Here is a 17,500-nt window from a genome sequence, read left to right as displayed (position 1 = left end):
GTTCTAAAACTAGTGGGTGTTATATCATCTGCTCCAAAATCATTGTTTAATAAGAATATTGAAAACATTCCAAGAACAACTATCTGGAGTAAGTGTCTTTATATTTCATTACTGTGAGAACTTGAAATCTATGTATGTGCCATATCTTTATATATTTTTATATTTAGTTTATGAAACTGTGCATATCATGGAATCCATTATTTTTCTAGATTTGTTGCATATTCATTTCAGTCTCATGTGTATTTCCGAATATTATAAAACATGTTTTTAAGTTATTTAGTTTAGGAACTGCTAGGCCATTTTGCGAATTTGACAATTTTTAAACTTTTTTTGCTTCCTTTGAATGAAGTTTTTATTTAGTAAAATGCCTCATTCCTGTATTTGTTTTATTCATTGTAATATAAGCAAAAATCTTTGTTTTCCTAAACAATGCTAAGACATAAATACAAGAAGAATTATATTTCATATAAATACAAAAAAGAGGAGGTGGGACATGCAGTTCTGCTGGAAACAAAAAGAGGCATAATCTAAGTTAGTTTGGGAACCACTGCGCTAGTAACTTTCTTCATAAGTATCCTATTGAATTGTAAAAGTGTATCTCCACAATGGTAAAACTTAGTCAATTATTATATTTACTGTATGCATTCTGTGCCTAGATTTTCTACCATGTGACCTCTGAATAAATACAACAGTTCTTCTTCTCTTCTTCTATTTACTTCTTCAGTTGTGTAATTAATGCATAATACCAAATGATAATTAGTACCACTTTGCTAACATATTATACATAGACTCATATGTCATACCCTAAGTCTAGAAAATAATAGAAAACACATCTAAAGGTGCCCAGCCCAGGCTGAACATCTTAAGATGTGGCTCGTCTTGGGAGGGTTAATACATATGGTGTTACATCCATAACTTCCAGGTATTAAAGCATACTATTCCCTCACTCTCTGCAGGTAACACAAAGCATGGCAGGTGTGGTGAAGAACCTGGATGCAGCCATGAAGAGCATGAATCTGGAGAAAATCTCTGCTCTCATGGACAGGTTTGAGAAACAGTTTGAGGACCTGGATGTGCAGAGCTCTTACATGGACACTGCCATGAGTGATACAGTGACCACTGCCATACCCCAGGATGCTGTCAATGGCCTTATGTCGCAGGCTGCTGATGAGGCTGGGTATGTGTGCTCTCTTTACTTTTATATCACCATCATCATCTTTGTTAAACTAGGTTTAATGTCAAAAAATATATATTATTACTCTCTCTTAACAACCCAATGCAGACTGGGTGCCTAACGACCTGGCTAGCAGTCAGGATGGGTGGTCTATGATGCCACCAGCACTGGCAGCATCATAGACCATAAATCCAACCCAAAACAAGGGTTTAGGCTGACATTGGAACTCTGTAGTCCTGAAGCTAGTGCTGTTACAACCATGATACTTCATGATTGAGTGCATTATGTATGCATTAACACCCATCTTTTAGGCCTAATCGGCTCTGTCATACACGTCACGACACCCATCCGCAATGGGTTAATACTTTATGAATAAAAAACTTGACTATTCATTTTCTTGTTTCCTCATGTGCAAAGATAATTCTAAAATTCCTTGGGATTTTTTTCTTTTTTTTTTCAGACTGGAGTTGAACATGGAGCTCCCCTCAGGCAGCATGTCCACTATTGGGGTGGGGGCTACGCAAGCCAGCCAAGACCAGGACGAGCTCACGCAGAGACTGGCCAAGCTCCGTAACTCGTAATTTCCTCCAGAGACCATCCAAGACAAGAAAGAAAAAATATTTTCTCACCAAATTTCAAAATACACAGAAGCCACAGGAATAGATGTCAAAAAGCATGCCATGTCATTCATCTCACCCGCATTGTTCTGCGCATGTTTTTAGGTTCTACTAAGGGTTGTTCATAGATTTGTCACAATAGATTGAGTGAAAAAGCCTGTGCTATGGTTCTGTATTGGGGCCTTACATACCCTTCCACATCCATATAGTTTACAAAGATATGATAAATGTAAACAGGTGTAGAGTTATGCAGTTTTAGGGTGTGAGAGAATGCTGTAGGGTTTGTTGTATGATAGATATTTAGAGTAGAATTCATGTCTTGAAAGTGTTTTTAAAAAATATATATAGAATTGACATAGCTATCATTTCACAGGTATGGGTAATTATTTTTTTATAGGTTATGATTTTTTTTCTTCTTTTCTTTTGCCTGGTACCCTATTTTTCTGTTGATTGATCTGTTAAGGACAAGAGCACTACTGTTTGCCACATATTGCAGCTGTATAGCAGTACATGTTGCAGTGATTATCATTCTCAATCATTTCATTTATTGGATCATTGTAAATCCTGATTTTGTAGGTGATTAAAAAATGAAAATAGATTAAGATTCACATTAAGTGTATCACAATCTTTGTTATATTGATATATATGTGCAATTCCCTCCCACTTAGCATTGCCAATGAATGAACCACCAGTATTGTGTCATCCCAAAATACGGGGAGCATGTTGTTTTGGATTCAAAACTCAAAATCTGTGGTTTACACATTGGCAACTCTGAGTGGTCAGCTGAAAGTGAAGGGAACTGTACATTACATTAATTATATATATCCTATACAAACAATAATTTTAAGGGCTACACCAGACATAGCCATTTGCCAGAAATATGTTATAAAGGTGATTGAACAAACATTATTGTCAATATATTGTAGGCAATACAGTGTACTATATGATAAATAGATACTTTTTATTTCAACATAAGACTTTTTATTTAGACTTTGTGGTTTGGGTCTTGAAGGGGTAAACATATGAAATATCAATGGATAGCAAGCACATTCTCATATGCAGTAATTGCAATTTTCTGCTGCTTTTTATGCATTATGTAATGGATAAATCTATTCATTATTCTTCATTACAAGTTCAAGTAAAGCATTGTGTTTATTTTTTATGTGCATTAGTAATGATAAACAAATGACATGTTTAGAATTATTCATACATGTGACTAATTATTAGTGAGACAGGTTCTATATCAATTATAAGAGGAGGGGGAGGGATTTTATCATTCTGACAACCTGTATTGCATATTTAAAATATTGGTACTAGCTTGGGGGAAAAAGCTCATTTTTCAAAACTTTAATTAGTTGTCCATCTTTTTTTCTTGTGTAAATAACAGAAAAGCTGTCTAGTTGCAGTTACATTAATTTTAAAATTCTCATCCACACTTAAAGTGCAACAAAGCTTTTAGGTTATACTTCATTTTATAGGATTATGAGACATTGAACGAGATTTTGCTCTAGCAACTTTTTTTGTGTGTTAACCATAGATTTATTATGTCTACAATGACAGCAAGTTGATGCTAGTGGGCTGGAGAGAGGTTTTGTAGTACTGTAATCTGTGTCCACACTAGTAGTGTGCAAGCAAGGACTATGACAAGAAGAGTTCACATTTTAACTTTTATTGCATGAACCTTACAGTTCAAGTATTTCCCCAGTAACTATATAAAAGCATTATAAAACACACCATCTCACTCCTGCCTCCACTTGCCAGCACCTCACTACCAGTATGGACATGGCCTTTGAAATTACAATGGTCATAAATATAAAATAGTTTGGATTGTTATTCTCTTAAATGACATTGTAGATTCATATATATATATATATATATATATATATATATATTACACAATATAAATCTTTTTTTGTTTTCATTTTGTGTATAGTGCCTAGTTAATGTTTTATACTGAAAACCCATTAAATATACCTGGCCACTCAACTAATACTTTATATGAAACTTTATTAAATTAGAGAAAGTTTTGTGTTTTTTTCCTAATCCTTTATCTTAGGCAATCCTGGGTGGGGGTTTGCAAGTTCCTTCTTACAGAATTTATCTTTATGCATGCACTCACAGAATCACTCACTCACTCTCTCACTTTGGGGAATTCCCATATGGATTGATAACCCCTAAAAGTCATAATCCCATATACCTTCCCTGCATATAGAATAACAAAATTTACCTTGTATATGAAAATGCACAAGAACTTCCTAACACAACCAAAATAAAAGTGTACATGCATTGCTGTTACTCCAACAGTATTATCATATTTGAAATTGAAATCCCTACAAAAGTAATTTAGAGACAAACTGAAAATTTTGAGAGCTGTGTTTATCAAAATCTTTATTCTTTAACCCATTAACGACGGAACATATTTTTGCCTACTCCTGCTTCCACCGGGAAGATAACAAGAGTATGACGCTTCGTTCCAGGGTGTTATCCCACTGCACAAGGCCGCGCAGAACCTCTTAAAGCATTCTTCACCCACCCTATCCTTATGCATTGCATGATTGTGTGTACAATGTAAGGGTATGTAAAAATATTTTGGTTGAAGAACATGTAAAAGCAATGCCTTTCTAATGTTATTTTATTGCCTATATTCTTCACTTCTATGTGATAAGACCAATGGAAAGAGGAAGCATTCCTTTAGCGAGGTATCAAAAAAGACGTTTTATACTTTTTTTTCCAATACAAAAATATAATCATACTGTATATACAACTATGTACATGTACCTTATGACATGACATGACATGATATCATGGGTAATCAAACAAATTAGAAATAGTAATACATTAGCGTTTCTTAAAAACTTCTTCTCTTGGCCAATCATATTTGATTTTACAATAATTTTTTCAACTCAGATCATTTTACTCAACTGATTAGAAGTAGAAATTACCATATCATTATTATATAGTTTTCGGTGACCATTTTTTTGTTTTTTGTTCTATCACATTTTATGACATTCAAACACTAAATTAAGTAACAGAGAAAGAAATTATGAAAAATAATTAGACTTAAGAACAATCTGCATGCAATTGCTGATGTTCCTGCACATCATAGCTGCCCCACCTGGAATTTGGTCAGAAAACACCCGGATAAATTGGAATTTTCTTTGTCATTTGATAGGACTTTGACTGGCACAAATGGGTTAACCTGTACTTTGTGCTTCATGTTACCCTAAGATATGGCAGGTGATTTGGATGAATAAGAGTACTTTTTTATTCATCTTTTTGGCTTTATTAAAAAAAAAAAAAAAATCATCACATTCATGTTCATATTTTTTTGGTTTTTGCTAATTTTTGTCAATGAATATCACTGGTTCATCAATGGAATATTTTCTACACAATTTATTTGAAATTCTAAAGTATAATCTGTTGTATCTGATTACATCTGAATTGTTTGGAAATAAAGTTCAAGCTATGGACATCAATAATTTCAATGATCTTGCTCCAATATCAAAATTTTAAAAATATAATCATCCAATCTATCCTACCTTCACAATAATATAAATACTTTTAGAAAATAGTGTGTGCATATATATATATACATAAAAAATCGTAAAAACTAATCTCTTTATAAAAACATTTACACAAATATATACAAAAGGCCGAAAGTGCAAGGACTACGAATCCTTGTTGAAGGCAAATGCAGCAAGCTTGTTAACGCCTGAACCCTTGGCCTTCTTTTCAGCCGGAGATTCTGGAGTTGTTGCCTCACGTTTGCGCTTCTTATCATCATCAATTTGGGCTGTGCTGGTTTCTGCTGGTGGTTCTGTTGTTGCTGCAGGAGTACCAGCTGCCAGGACTTTGTATTTCTGGAATGTTTAGAGGAGTTAATTATCTAGTTAACAGTATTTGGTAAACAAATGAAGAAAGTAGAAATTCTGGGGATACACAACTTCCAGTACAGTAACTGAATGAAAGTAGTAATGGAATCTTTCTAATATTAAGGGTAGTATATTGGGGAGGGGGGGGGGGGAAGACACATACAAATCAAAATCAAGCATACCTGCTTAGTGTCACTATCCACATCCTTGAACATCATTGCAGCCTTGGCCAGCAATTCCTTCTCGCTGGCATCAGGGTACTTCTCCTTCACAGCCTTCTCATTGTCAGCCAGCCACAGTTGCAATGCTGACTGCTTCTTGGGAGGAGTGTCAATGGCCTTCTCCTGTTTCTTGAATGGGTTTGTCATGGCTGGTTTAGTGGTCTTGTCAGGTATATTCTCTGAGACATTCTCCTTCCCTGAGGCAACTGGCTGTTCCTCCTGCAAATCTTTTTTGATTGTTGTTTGCTTGGCCTGGGAAAAGGGAAGCAGGAAATAGGTAGGATAATATGAAGTAATGCACTGGAAACAGTTATGTAACTTTCTGTTTCTATTGGTGGTTGTCAATTCAACTATATAAAACAATATATTTGGTAAAGACTAAAAACTTGTTGAAATGGTAACTATAGCTTGTAACAGGATTATTCTTAAACCTCCATGTGAAGGGAATATTTGCAAACTTTTTTGTTGAGACACTCAGGGATGTTTGTGAGCATGTTTAAAGAAAGTGCACAAAGCTAATGATAAATACAGTGCGAGATGATCTTGTGCAGCTGCAGGAAAGGTTGGCTTTGACAGAACTGTGGAGCATTCAACTTTGTTACTAGCTTACATAAATTAACCCAATTATAGGGAGTGGATAGGTTTACTAATACCCATCAGAGAAGAGATACTTTGTTATGGATTGGTACATCATAGAAATCAAATTCTCAGTTTCAATCCAACAGAGCTCCCTCTTCTTACCTGCGGCTTCTTGACAACAGGCCTCAAGACAGGGCTGGAATCCATCTTTTTCTGGGATTTTCTGAACTGATCGATGACGTTGATTCCTCGCTTTCCACTCTGTGGCGCCGATGAGGGAGTGCCACCCTTTTTGAAGGGGTTCTTTGAGTTCTGCGAGGAAAGGAGGCCTCCGCGTGGGGTGTTGTTCTCTCTTCTCGCTGCTGCTGCTAATAGTGGGTTGTCTGCAAGGTGGGGGAAGGAAGAGCGGTTTTGTGTAAGTATTGTATGATATCATAGATTTCAGGATGATCATTAAGGTTCTACAAGGCAGAACACTAAACAAAGGGTATAAAGTAAAATTACATGACAGACCAATAACTAACTACACACCAGCTACAGTTCCATCATTATCCATTTGTTCCTGAATCTGCTCAGAGTAATCATCCTCTTCATCCTCCTCTTCTGCGTCTCCTCTCCTTATTCTCCGCATGCCACTTCCATACCTGAAAGAAATACTTTTCAAATACAGCTCCACCACAAGAGGCAGCTCAAAAGATGTTTACCTACTAACAAAACAGTAAGGTCAACTTTACACAAAAAGTGGCAAAAACCATGCTATTTCTTGTCAGATATCAAAAAGAGGCCAACTATGGATTTCATGAATGAAATGTCCTCCCTATTCTCCCTTGGTGATGCTATAAATAAAATTGAAAGATCCTGATTTGAATTTTCACTACTAAATTATAAATAAAACCTCAACCTTCATTTCTGCTTTCAAAAGGTTTAAACAATCCACTCAAAATAATAATTTCACAAATCAACTGTACATTTGCAAATCATCTTCTTCAACATGTTGTGACTTGGCAGCTTTCTCCATTTCTTCCTCCATCTTGGCTGATGCAACCTCACCCAGTTTATCTGCCAATTGCAGTCGGTGGAGTTTCCCTGCATATTTTATGGCTAGCTGAACAGTGTGGTATGATGGCATCAACTGGCACACTTCCAAGGCTCGGGATTCACGCTCTGTACGGCACGCCAGCTGGAAACAAAAGGAATCAAGGCTTGTTACTTCTTAATGATGTCTTTGAAACAAAACAGGAAGGAGTCATTGCAGGAACAAATATTAAAATTTATATCTACACAAGAGATTATTGCATTAAATTATGTTAAATAATTAAATCACACACAAAAGTATAATGCATGCACAAACTCACAGCAAACAGCTTGATCATGGCTTCCTTGAGGATCTTGTCAGCTTCACTCTTTGAATCCTCTATGTCATAGCCTTGGCGTCCAAGTCGCTCTACGGTGTTCAGCAGGAGACCAGAGCGCAGCGTCTTCTCTTCAAGGCCGCCTTTCTCTGTTTCCAGCTCACATAATGGCACCTGGAAAGCAATCAAGTATTCAATTATTCACTTTCACTTTCAAGCATTAGGATTTAAATGTAAATGATAAACAATATAAAATAAGGATCATTAAAGATGTGCAAGTCAGTTGTAGCATACCTGCATATTAATGATGGAGACATGGGGTTTAGGCAACACAGGAGGATAACGTCCTCCCTTGCACAGAATGCATCGCACATTGCCCTGTGTCTCGCTCACGCCCAGCATGAAGTAGTTGTCACTTTTGCCTTTTGTCTGCAAGAAATAAAAATGTTCTTAAGTTTTCTTTGAAGCTCTTGTATGCATGCTCTTAGGCAACAGTCATATATATATCCAGAAATAAACAACTAATCAATTCCCATTTCTGTTCTCAATTTTTCTTTAGAATCTGCTCATTACTACTCACATGATTCTTTGTGTTGAGAATGACCGTCCAGTTGTAGCCGTACTTAAAGTGCATCATGCGAACAATACCAGCACTGTCCATGATGGTGGGAGTGCCTTCATCAGTAAAACCAGCCCAAGCCAGATAAGATCGGGGAGAGAGGGGCACAGGGCAAGAGAGGGGGACGGGGTGTTTGTTACCATTCACACTCAGGATGATGGCAGACATATGTTGATCACCGGAGACTCCTAAAAAGGGGATACAATCAATTGATTTCCTTAACCTCTAGAAATCTTCATAAAGCTAAGATGTATTCAGATAGTAATCACATAAAACATACCTCCCCAGATTAACAACAAACAACAAACAAGGTATTCTAGTGAAGGTATAAGACATAAAAAAAAAACTAAACTAAACTAAACTTGTGAACTTATGAGAGAAAAGTCTCACCCATCCCACTGTGGAACACAACCATTAGCTGTTCCTCAAACCCAGCCAGACACACCACAGGCCCGGGGATGCTTAGGACATCCCGTTGTATCCCTGATGTCGAGAAGATCCTGAGGTTCCTGCGGTCAGTTGCCACAGCTAGCCAGCCCACTCCAATGCTCAAGGCCAGGATTTCTTCCTCAGGAGGCATGTCCACATGCCACTCCTTGCTTCCTCCCCAGGCTGAAAAGTGCTGCACGGCCAACTTGCTGTAAAAGATTTAACTCGCTTTCATTTCCTCCAAATTAATCCAGTCTTGATAACTATCCATCTATTATCCATGGAGGATTTTGCTCTCAGATTACTAAAGAATAATCACAAGCAGGAGAAATCCTTGTGTCCAAGGTTGCCTACTGAGGGTCCCTGTGGTCAATATGAGGGTTTATGAGGTCCTTATCTCACAAGAATAGCTAACTTCACAAATCAAGTAAGCCAAACACCAAAATGTATCAACAAACCTGATCTGTTTTATCAGCTCACATACTGTGATCATAACCACCCTATAAGCCTTTGTACGTCAACCCACTGAGTGATCAGCCAATTTTTCAGCTGACACCCTGATAACAGACAAAACCACCATCTGGCTAGGGATTTACAGTGAGTGCCTGAGTCTGATGGCAACACACCAAGATTACCTAGCGTCTGGGAATCAGCAGGAGAGTCTAACCAAGGACGGACAACTCCATACTCATCAAACGCATATTTCGTCATCGAGCAATTTTGACACTTTCCTGTTTACATTCACAAAACAAGGTAGTGGAACTAACCTAGGTTGGTCATCCTGGGCTTCACATGCTAGTACTAGAGCCTGGGTAGAAAGTGCTGCCATGCTGTGCCCACTGTTGTTGTTGAGGTGAAGAGCATGGTGCACTGAGGTGTCATGGAACTCAACATCTATGCTGTTCTCATCCTCGCTGGAATATTGCCGCACAATGCCAACATTGTTCCATAACTGCAGAATTTCAGAATTTCAGTTAGCATTCTCCACAAAGAAATATTAAAGAAACACCAAAATAATCATCAATAACAAGCAGTTATCTTCTTTGAAAGGTACCATATTGAATATATTCCATAATATATCCAATAGATGCATGGCTGGTCGATCAGAACGATTTTTAATATACTCAATATCTCCAGAACCCTTTAGCTCTCTACACACACCTGCAACAACTCACCATATATCTGTCATTGAGATGCTCTGGGGACATGCCGGGTTGGAATGGCTTCTGGATTTCAGGGAGCTTCATAACTGGAGCAGGAGGCAGTTCCGTCCTTGTGGTGATGATGCTTGCTGTGTCATCATCTGTCGGCTTTATACCTGCGAATGGGAATGTAAATTACTTGCTATAGTTACATGGTGTGTGTAATTAATCTTTAATAATGCACTAGTCAGGAAACATCAAAGGAGCTATAAAATAAAAGATAGCATTTAGCATAGATCAATTGAGCTGGATCAATAAAAAAATACCTACTTGGGTCTCCCTTAATGAGATCACTATCCTCAGGCAGTCCAAGGAATGTGCCCTCTTCATCATCTGCAAAACCTAATTGCTGCTTGATCTTGGTAAGAGAAAACTCATCGTCCTCCTCTGCCATGTCTACATCAGCTGGTGGGAAGTCAGCTGTTCCACTTGTTTTTTCTGATTCTGATGTATTGTTTGTTTTACCCTAGGAAAGACAAAATTGAAGGCTTGATACATTTTTTCATCTTTTTCTTTTAAGTGAAATTATAGACTTAAACACATTCATACTTATATTATGTCATATATGTGTAATACCACTCCTGCCGTCCAGATAACAAGTGCATGCCGTGACTAAGCACGAGACCTCTCCCGGCACAATGCTGCACTGTGCCTCTATGAGCCGCCCACTTCAAAGGGTGATAATTGTTTTTTGAATTTCTTAACATTATTTTCACAAGTGAATTAAAATGCGTCTATACAAATGGTCCTTCTATGTATATAGATTAATGATGTAAATCATATGTTTTTAGGAGAAATCATGACATGATAGGATGACATCTGGAAGGAGCAAGATATTCACATGACATGATATCACGTCAACCAGCACCAATGGATTAAGAGGTATTTCTAATAATTATAAAGCCATATCATCTAATTCTTTCCTTGATGCTTGAAAATAATAATAATAATAATAATAATCTGCATAAATATAGAGTACATTACTTTACAATAAAAAAGCCTGAACATGGAAAATAAGTTAAGAAAAAAATACATATGCATAATTATATAATCTAAAACACCATAATTAATATAAAGATAAGATTTTCCTTTCATTTCAATCCTAAAAAAAAACAATTAAATAATGTAAAATTTCTTTCAAGAAAGACACACAAGCTATGAATACTTCACAGTATACTCACAGGTTTTGATTCATAGTCTCCCTCAATGATGTTCTCTAACGTCCCCAACTGGCCATCACAATCGACAAATGCCAACTCCTTCTTCCCGCTGGGGTTCCATGCCATTCCTGTTATGGCAAGACCTTTGGGATGCTTCTCGGAGAGGACGATCTGGTGACTGCTAGCATCCCAAACCAAAACTACACCATCTCGACAGGCCCCGGCGACAAACCTCCCACAGCTGGACACTGCAGCCAGGGATACTGTCTAAGACAGAGACATTGTTAAATTTTTTTTTTTTTCAAATGATAAGTCTCTAATGTTAGGGTTTACAGTATCAAAACAGATTAATATGTCAAATAGTCACTATCCCAATAACAACTAGAAAGCACTGAGAGGGGGCTGACCAAAGCCAAAAAACTCGGTTTCCTAGTACACAATATTTTAAAAAGAAATTACATTATCTTGTAGATTAATTTCCAATCCTAAACTCTTTGGACACATACCTCTTTTATAGACTCATGTTCCAGAGAATGGTGAATCTGCCAGTCTTTCCGAGCATAGGCATGAACCTTCAACCCAACAGGGACAAGGAGATACTGGCCGTCTGATGACCAAGCCAAGCGGCACAAGGTCTGCGAGGAAGAGAAGCTGTTTGTCTTGGGTACAACATTCCAGGAGGCCACTGACACAGATGTCTGAAGGTCCCACACTTTCACACTTCCATCACATGACGATGAAGCTAGAAACTCCCCTGGAGAATTCAAAGAGAGGTTGAACACTATAGGTTTTAGAGTGAAGGTTCTTAAGTTGTAAAGCATATCTTCCTACAACAAATAATAAACATATGCAATAGACTTATGATTCGTATTTCCACCATAACATACAGCACCATTCCTTCCACTGACCACATGTTTGAGAAAATGCCACTAACCTTTAGGGTCCAGAGCAACTGAGAGGACAGGAGCTTGGTGACCATTCAACACCTTGTCCTTGTATGCCACGGTGTCATGGACTTTGATGGTCATGTCACTGCAAAGTTACATATATGAATAAAATGTGCATTTTTATCCACTGCTGATAATCTATTTTGTGTTTAAGCAATAAAGAAATAATACAATGGAATAAAAAAAATGAAATAAAGATATACCTAAAGTTAATATATCACACATAAAAGAATATATGAGAAATTAATATGAAGAGTAATAACCAAGTGTAGGAGAAATAAATTTTAAAAAATCAAATACTAAAAAAATCAAAATAAGTTATCTAGAGATAATAATGAATGTAAAAGAGTGAACAAAATAAAAACAAAATAAAAAGAGTGAGTCCACCAACCTTCCAGCACAGACAACTTTCTTTGAATCCTTGCTAATAACAATATGTGTAGTTGGGGCAGTGAACCTGGTAATGATGCCATCAGGTAAACCTTCATCTAGGGTATAGGCTTGGACCATGTTACTGTCAGTGCCCACCAAGAATCTTCCATCCTTTTAGAGAGGTAGTATGAAATTTAATTCTCGTAAAAAAAAAAAAAAAAGTCAAATGGGGCAACATCTTTCAACAAAAATTCAAATTGAAAGAATGGGTAAGTGTGTGGGGAGCATCATTCAAGGGAATTACTATGTAAAACAATATAACTCATTCAAATAAATATTAATAGGGAACTTATTTGGGAGAGTGATGATTAGTTCACCTATTGGAAACAAAACTAATAGAATTGCAAATTAGGCAGAATTCCTCATGGGGAATAGAGAAAAAAAATCATACTTTTAAATTTGTATATTTGCCCTGTACTTTACTTTGATACTCACTTAATATTGTATCAGAATGTGTTAGTGGGAGAAAGGGGAAATAGAAGAGAGAGAGAGAGAAGGGAGAATAGAGAAGGAGAGGAGAGAAGAGGAAGGAGAGGAGAGGAGAGAGGAAAGGAGAGAGAGAGGAGAGAAGAGGAGAGAGGAGAGGAGAGGAGAGGAGAGGAGAGGAGAGGAGAGGAGGGAGAGGAGAGAAGAGGAGGGAGAGGAGAGAAGAGAAGGGAGAGGAGAGAAGAGGAGGGAGAGGAGAGAAGAGGAGGAGGAGATAGGAGAGAAGAAAGGAGAGGGTGGAGAGGAGGAGAGTAGGGAGAGAGGAAAGGAAAGGATGAGAGAAGAGAGGGGAGGATGAGAGGAGGGAGAGATAGGAGAGGAGGGGAGATAGAGGAGAGGAGGGGGTAGAGAGGAGAGGAGGAGGGAGAGAGGAGAGGAGGGGGGAGAGGAGAGGAGGAAGAGAGGAAGAGAAGAAGAGGAGTGAAAGAGAAAGAGAGTGAGAGAGAGAAAAAAAGTTTGAGCATGTGTTTTTATAGTAACAATTTCTCCACTAAAGAAAGTCAACCATCCTGTTCTCCAACACTAAGAGTTCACTAACCTGATAAGCAATGGAATGCGCACACTCTGCCACCACATGCGTTTTGCAGTCATCGTCATCGAGGCCTTCAAAGACGCGCACTTCTCCATCTGTGCCGCATGTTATTATAAACCTGAAGAAAGTAGAATGCAAAAGAAAGAACAAAGATGTTACAAAATATTTTTATGTTTTTTGTTTTTGATACAAATGATTGTAGTTTGAATGCTATAATAAATTTGGTCAAAAATTTGTGTGCAAGTTTTCTAATACATGTTATCTTATAGTGTATTAATGCAAAGTACAAATATTTTGGTTATGCATATTATTCAAATATAATACAATAAAGTTTAATCTGCATTAATGGAAAGTATAAAAATATTATTTAGACACATGTACACTACCCAAATTTTTAATAATTTTTTATATGCTTAACCCTTCCAAAAAAAGCCACATCTTAAGATGTTCAGGTTAGGTACAGCATTTTGGAATGTTTGTGTCTTCTATTTTCTAGACTTATGGTATGATATTTGAGTCTACATACTATATTTCAGCAAAATTATATCAAATTGCTTTTGGTATGATGCCCTAGTTACTTGCACAACAGCAGGAATAAATAGCTTGTATATTCAACAATAGAAAAATACAAGACAAAAGTGATCCGATCACAGAAGGGCTAAAAATCTGTACTCTTCCATAGGAAAGACACTAACAGCATCGTATAAAATATTCAGATTGCTATCCATTCCTTGACACTCAATGTTTTCACAGTTTATTATAAGACCTGATTTTTTCGTACAACAAGGTTGAAAATTAAGAACAAAAAAATGTAAAGATTTTAAATGCATTGGTACTTTAGAGTGGCTCTTAATAGAATGTTAAAGATGGATCACATTCCGACTAAAGTCAAAGATAATATCAAAATCAAATGCAATTTATTCACAATTTCGTTATTTTGCAGAAAACGTAAACTAATCATAGTTTTTCTTGAACCCAAGTCCACATTTCCCTAAAGTAAGTCCTACAATCACCATGGTCTCTGCACCTTGTTCGGTAAACTCCTAGAATAGGTCTGTGTCATAAAATCCATTGAAATTGGTATCAACAGACTTCTTGTAATGTCTAGTCTGCATCTATAGTGGTTTTATTCAACAGAACCTAATAACGATGATATCAGACCTGATAAGTGAGGAGGGCATGAAGTATCCCGGGGAAATTGCTGGGTAAAATCAGTGAATATCTATCAAAAGTTGCTATTTTATCAATGTTTACTAACAAATTGCAATTACATGATATATTTCTGTCTACTATAAAATAGGTATAAAAAACGTGGCTACTTATTTGCGAGGTATACCATGTACTCTGTGATTACGATTGCATGGCACAAAGAGATTTTGGGCAGGGATTTCGAATACCAATTCAATACCAATGAATACCAACTTCAATGGTTCTATGATGTAGATCTATTCTAGAAATTTACCCTTCTTTCAATCTATCAATGATAAATCACCAAAGAGGCCTACAAATTCCATCTTACCAGAACATATGTGCCAAATTATTTACCTTTAACTACAATTTGAAACACGGAGGCTGCGGCATTAATAAGCCTACCATCACCAGCCGCAGACCTTCACTTTCTACGATACTTTTAATATCTATATCTATATCTGATAAATCTTGTTTTATGCATTCTCTATGGCCATTCCCATAATTTTTCCATATTTTAGGGCAATTCTATTTCCCAAATGACCAATAATATTAAAAAGACACTTGTTCGTCCACCACTGACCAGCAAGCCTCCACCATCTAATGATCTCATGGAATATACCTTATTCTTACGGTAATTAATTATCAAATGCATTACGGATAAAAGCTCTGCCTTGACACTTAACACAGCCAATGGCATTATGGCAAAAGATCTTTTAGAGCAGCTACTGTGGGTGGCTTCTGTACATTTACCCGATTTGTAATATATGATTCTTTTTTTATAATAATTCTTTGGTTGGTTATTTTTTAGCTTTCTATCGTTTCGTAGGTCCATGCGAGTCCGATTTATCGTTCTCTCTTAATATATTGTTCATGGAGAAACAAATATGTATGTATGATTCTCTAAATCACTCTGCGGCTCCTGATTATACCAGTGAGGAATAAAAATCATTTTAAGGATTAGTCAAAATAAAATCAGAAAATAAAAGACAATGAAACTAAGTGATCAACACATCCCAAAAGCACGAACCTTCCATCATCGGTGTAACAGAGGTCCGTATGCCCTTCGAAATGGGCATATCTCGTAGGTCTCATCTTCTTCGATTCCATGTTGCTGTTATCAGTGTTATTTTACCGCCTGAGACTTCATTTAAGTGCAAAAGCGCGTGAATTGGAGGCTTGTTGTTCCTTCCCGGGAGACCAAAAACAGCTGATAAAGCGCGCCAAATATCCATTGCGTCGAGGGTCATGCGAACTCTGAAGTACTGTGCCTGTGTAGATATTTAAATTAATTATATCATATAACTTTTCATATGATTATGTTCTATTTATTATTAAAAACAGTTATTACGAAAACATATATAATTATAATATTTAAGCTCTAATAGTTAATATTTAATATAGTTGTTTTATGTTAGACAGTCGTACTACCGTGACGTCACGAAAACTAGTTCGTGTTTAACTCCACAAAATTAACAAAAGAACCATCCTGTACAACCCTTCAATCACAATAAATAGCCATAAACTCTAATCATCTATCATAGGATATACATATAACCTCAAGAAAACGTTATTTGGCCCTTGTTTACAAAGTGGTGTGTCTGTGACGTCACGAGTGTGAATGACGACTTCGGAGGCCATTTTCCACCATTCAGTGCACTGTTGAGTCTGGGAGTGAAAGAACATCCTTTTTTTTCGTGTCCAATATACGTGCTGGAGATTGTAGATACGTCAAGTGCAATAGATTTTATAAGTTCGAGAAAGGTAATTAATGTTGCTTTAAGACGTGTTTTGCATAATGTCAAAGGATTAATGGCAAGGTTTGCTGTGAGAAATAGCTGAATTTATTATGATTGCTTTTCTCTCTCGCTCTCCCTCTCCCTCTTGTCTCTTCTCTCTTCTTCCCCCTCCTCTCCTCATTAGAAAGAATAGAATACAACCAAGAAACAAACAAGTGGTGACTCATATCTCAGTTGTGGCGTAGTATAAGAGGTGATTTTGTGGAAATAATACTAAAAAAATAATGATTATGAGACCCATCTTGAGGTCGAGAAAAATACAATACACGAGATTACACTCAGTAAGTAACATTTAAAGAGATGTAATTTTGCTGGAGTTTTTTATTATTATTATTATTATTTTGGCGAATTTATTTGTTAATGATATAAATTTTCATTTCTATTGGGTTTATGGGAAGGAAGAGAGGATAAATTGCCCCAGAGGAACAATTTAAAAAATAGATAAATAAAAATAAAAAGAGAGAGGTGAGGAAGATTCATGATTATTACGATTAGAATAAATACAACACGATTTAGAAAAGAGCATATACAGTTCCTCTTGACTTTTACAGAGAGCTTGACATATTGTCCAATAGAAAAAAAAAAAAAAAAAAATAGTATACCTATTTTTAACTGCTATGAATTGTTATTACAATCAATTTGTTTTTATTCTCGTCTCTTCCTGGTATATTGATTATGTAGGTCTATTTCATTTATTAGATTAAAATCAAAGTATAACAGGTGGATTGACAGGTGCACACTTACAGATGTTGGAAGTAGGGGGGGGGGGGAGACTATGATTATTGGTATTATGTTTCAGCAGTTTCATATGTTTGTGTTTCATAGTATTGTCATTTCTATTATTGTTTTATATATATTCACTATTATTGTTATCATTATGATTATAATTAT

General features: G+C 36.5%; 3 protein-coding genes across 3 annotated transcripts in view; 2 read left to right on the top strand and 1 right to left on the bottom strand.

Annotated features, from left to right (window-relative positions):
• Chmp1 (charged multivesicular body protein 1) overlaps positions 1 to 3,818 on the top strand; it is a 9,324-nt gene extending 5,506 nt beyond the window's left edge. The window contains exons 3-4 of the mRNA XM_042999640.2: positions 957 to 1,177; positions 1,635 to 3,818. Coding sequence (XP_042855574.1) covers positions 957 to 1,177; positions 1,635 to 1,755 — 342 coding nt within the window. The 3' untranslated portion in view covers positions 1,756 to 3,818. The remainder of the gene's footprint in view (positions 1 to 956; positions 1,178 to 1,634) is intronic.
• Positions 3,819 to 5,051: 1,233 nt separating this feature from the next.
• On the bottom strand, positions 5,052 to 16,051 carry Ctf4 (Chromosome transmission fidelity 4). Its single transcript, XM_042999639.2, has 18 exons — positions 15,841 to 16,051; positions 13,629 to 13,740; positions 12,564 to 12,715; positions 12,160 to 12,257; positions 11,732 to 11,979; positions 11,247 to 11,492; positions 10,336 to 10,531; positions 10,039 to 10,181; positions 9,631 to 9,815; positions 8,825 to 9,072; positions 8,396 to 8,622; positions 8,110 to 8,244; positions 7,819 to 7,989; positions 7,432 to 7,643; positions 6,995 to 7,107; positions 6,626 to 6,846; positions 5,846 to 6,136; positions 5,052 to 5,651 (listed from the first exon to the last, which is right to left on the bottom strand). Exons 1-18 carry the CDS (start codon positions 15,918 to 15,920, stop codon positions 5,460 to 5,462), a joined length of 3,270 nt encoding a protein of 1,089 aa, XP_042855573.2. The 5' UTR covers positions 15,921 to 16,051; the 3' UTR covers positions 5,052 to 5,459.
• Positions 16,052 to 16,435: 384 nt separating this feature from the next.
• Positions 16,436 to 17,500, top strand: part of LOC122242347 (uncharacterized) — an 11,032-nt gene continuing 9,967 nt past the window's right edge. Inside the window, exon 1 of the mRNA XM_042999642.2 lies at positions 16,436 to 16,574. The gene's annotated coding sequence lies outside the window, so the exon portion shown is untranslated. The remainder of the gene's footprint in view (positions 16,575 to 17,500) is intronic.

This window comes from Penaeus japonicus, unplaced genomic scaffold (assembly GCF_977035675.1).
Source record: "Penaeus japonicus unplaced genomic scaffold, GWHDUDI00000001_assembly GWHDUDI00000022, whole genome shotgun sequence".
NCBI lineage: Eukaryota > Metazoa > Arthropoda > Malacostraca > Decapoda > Penaeidae > Penaeus > Penaeus japonicus.
The sequence above is the reverse complement of the archived record's forward strand: the minus strand, read 5'-3'. Positions and strand labels throughout refer to the sequence as shown.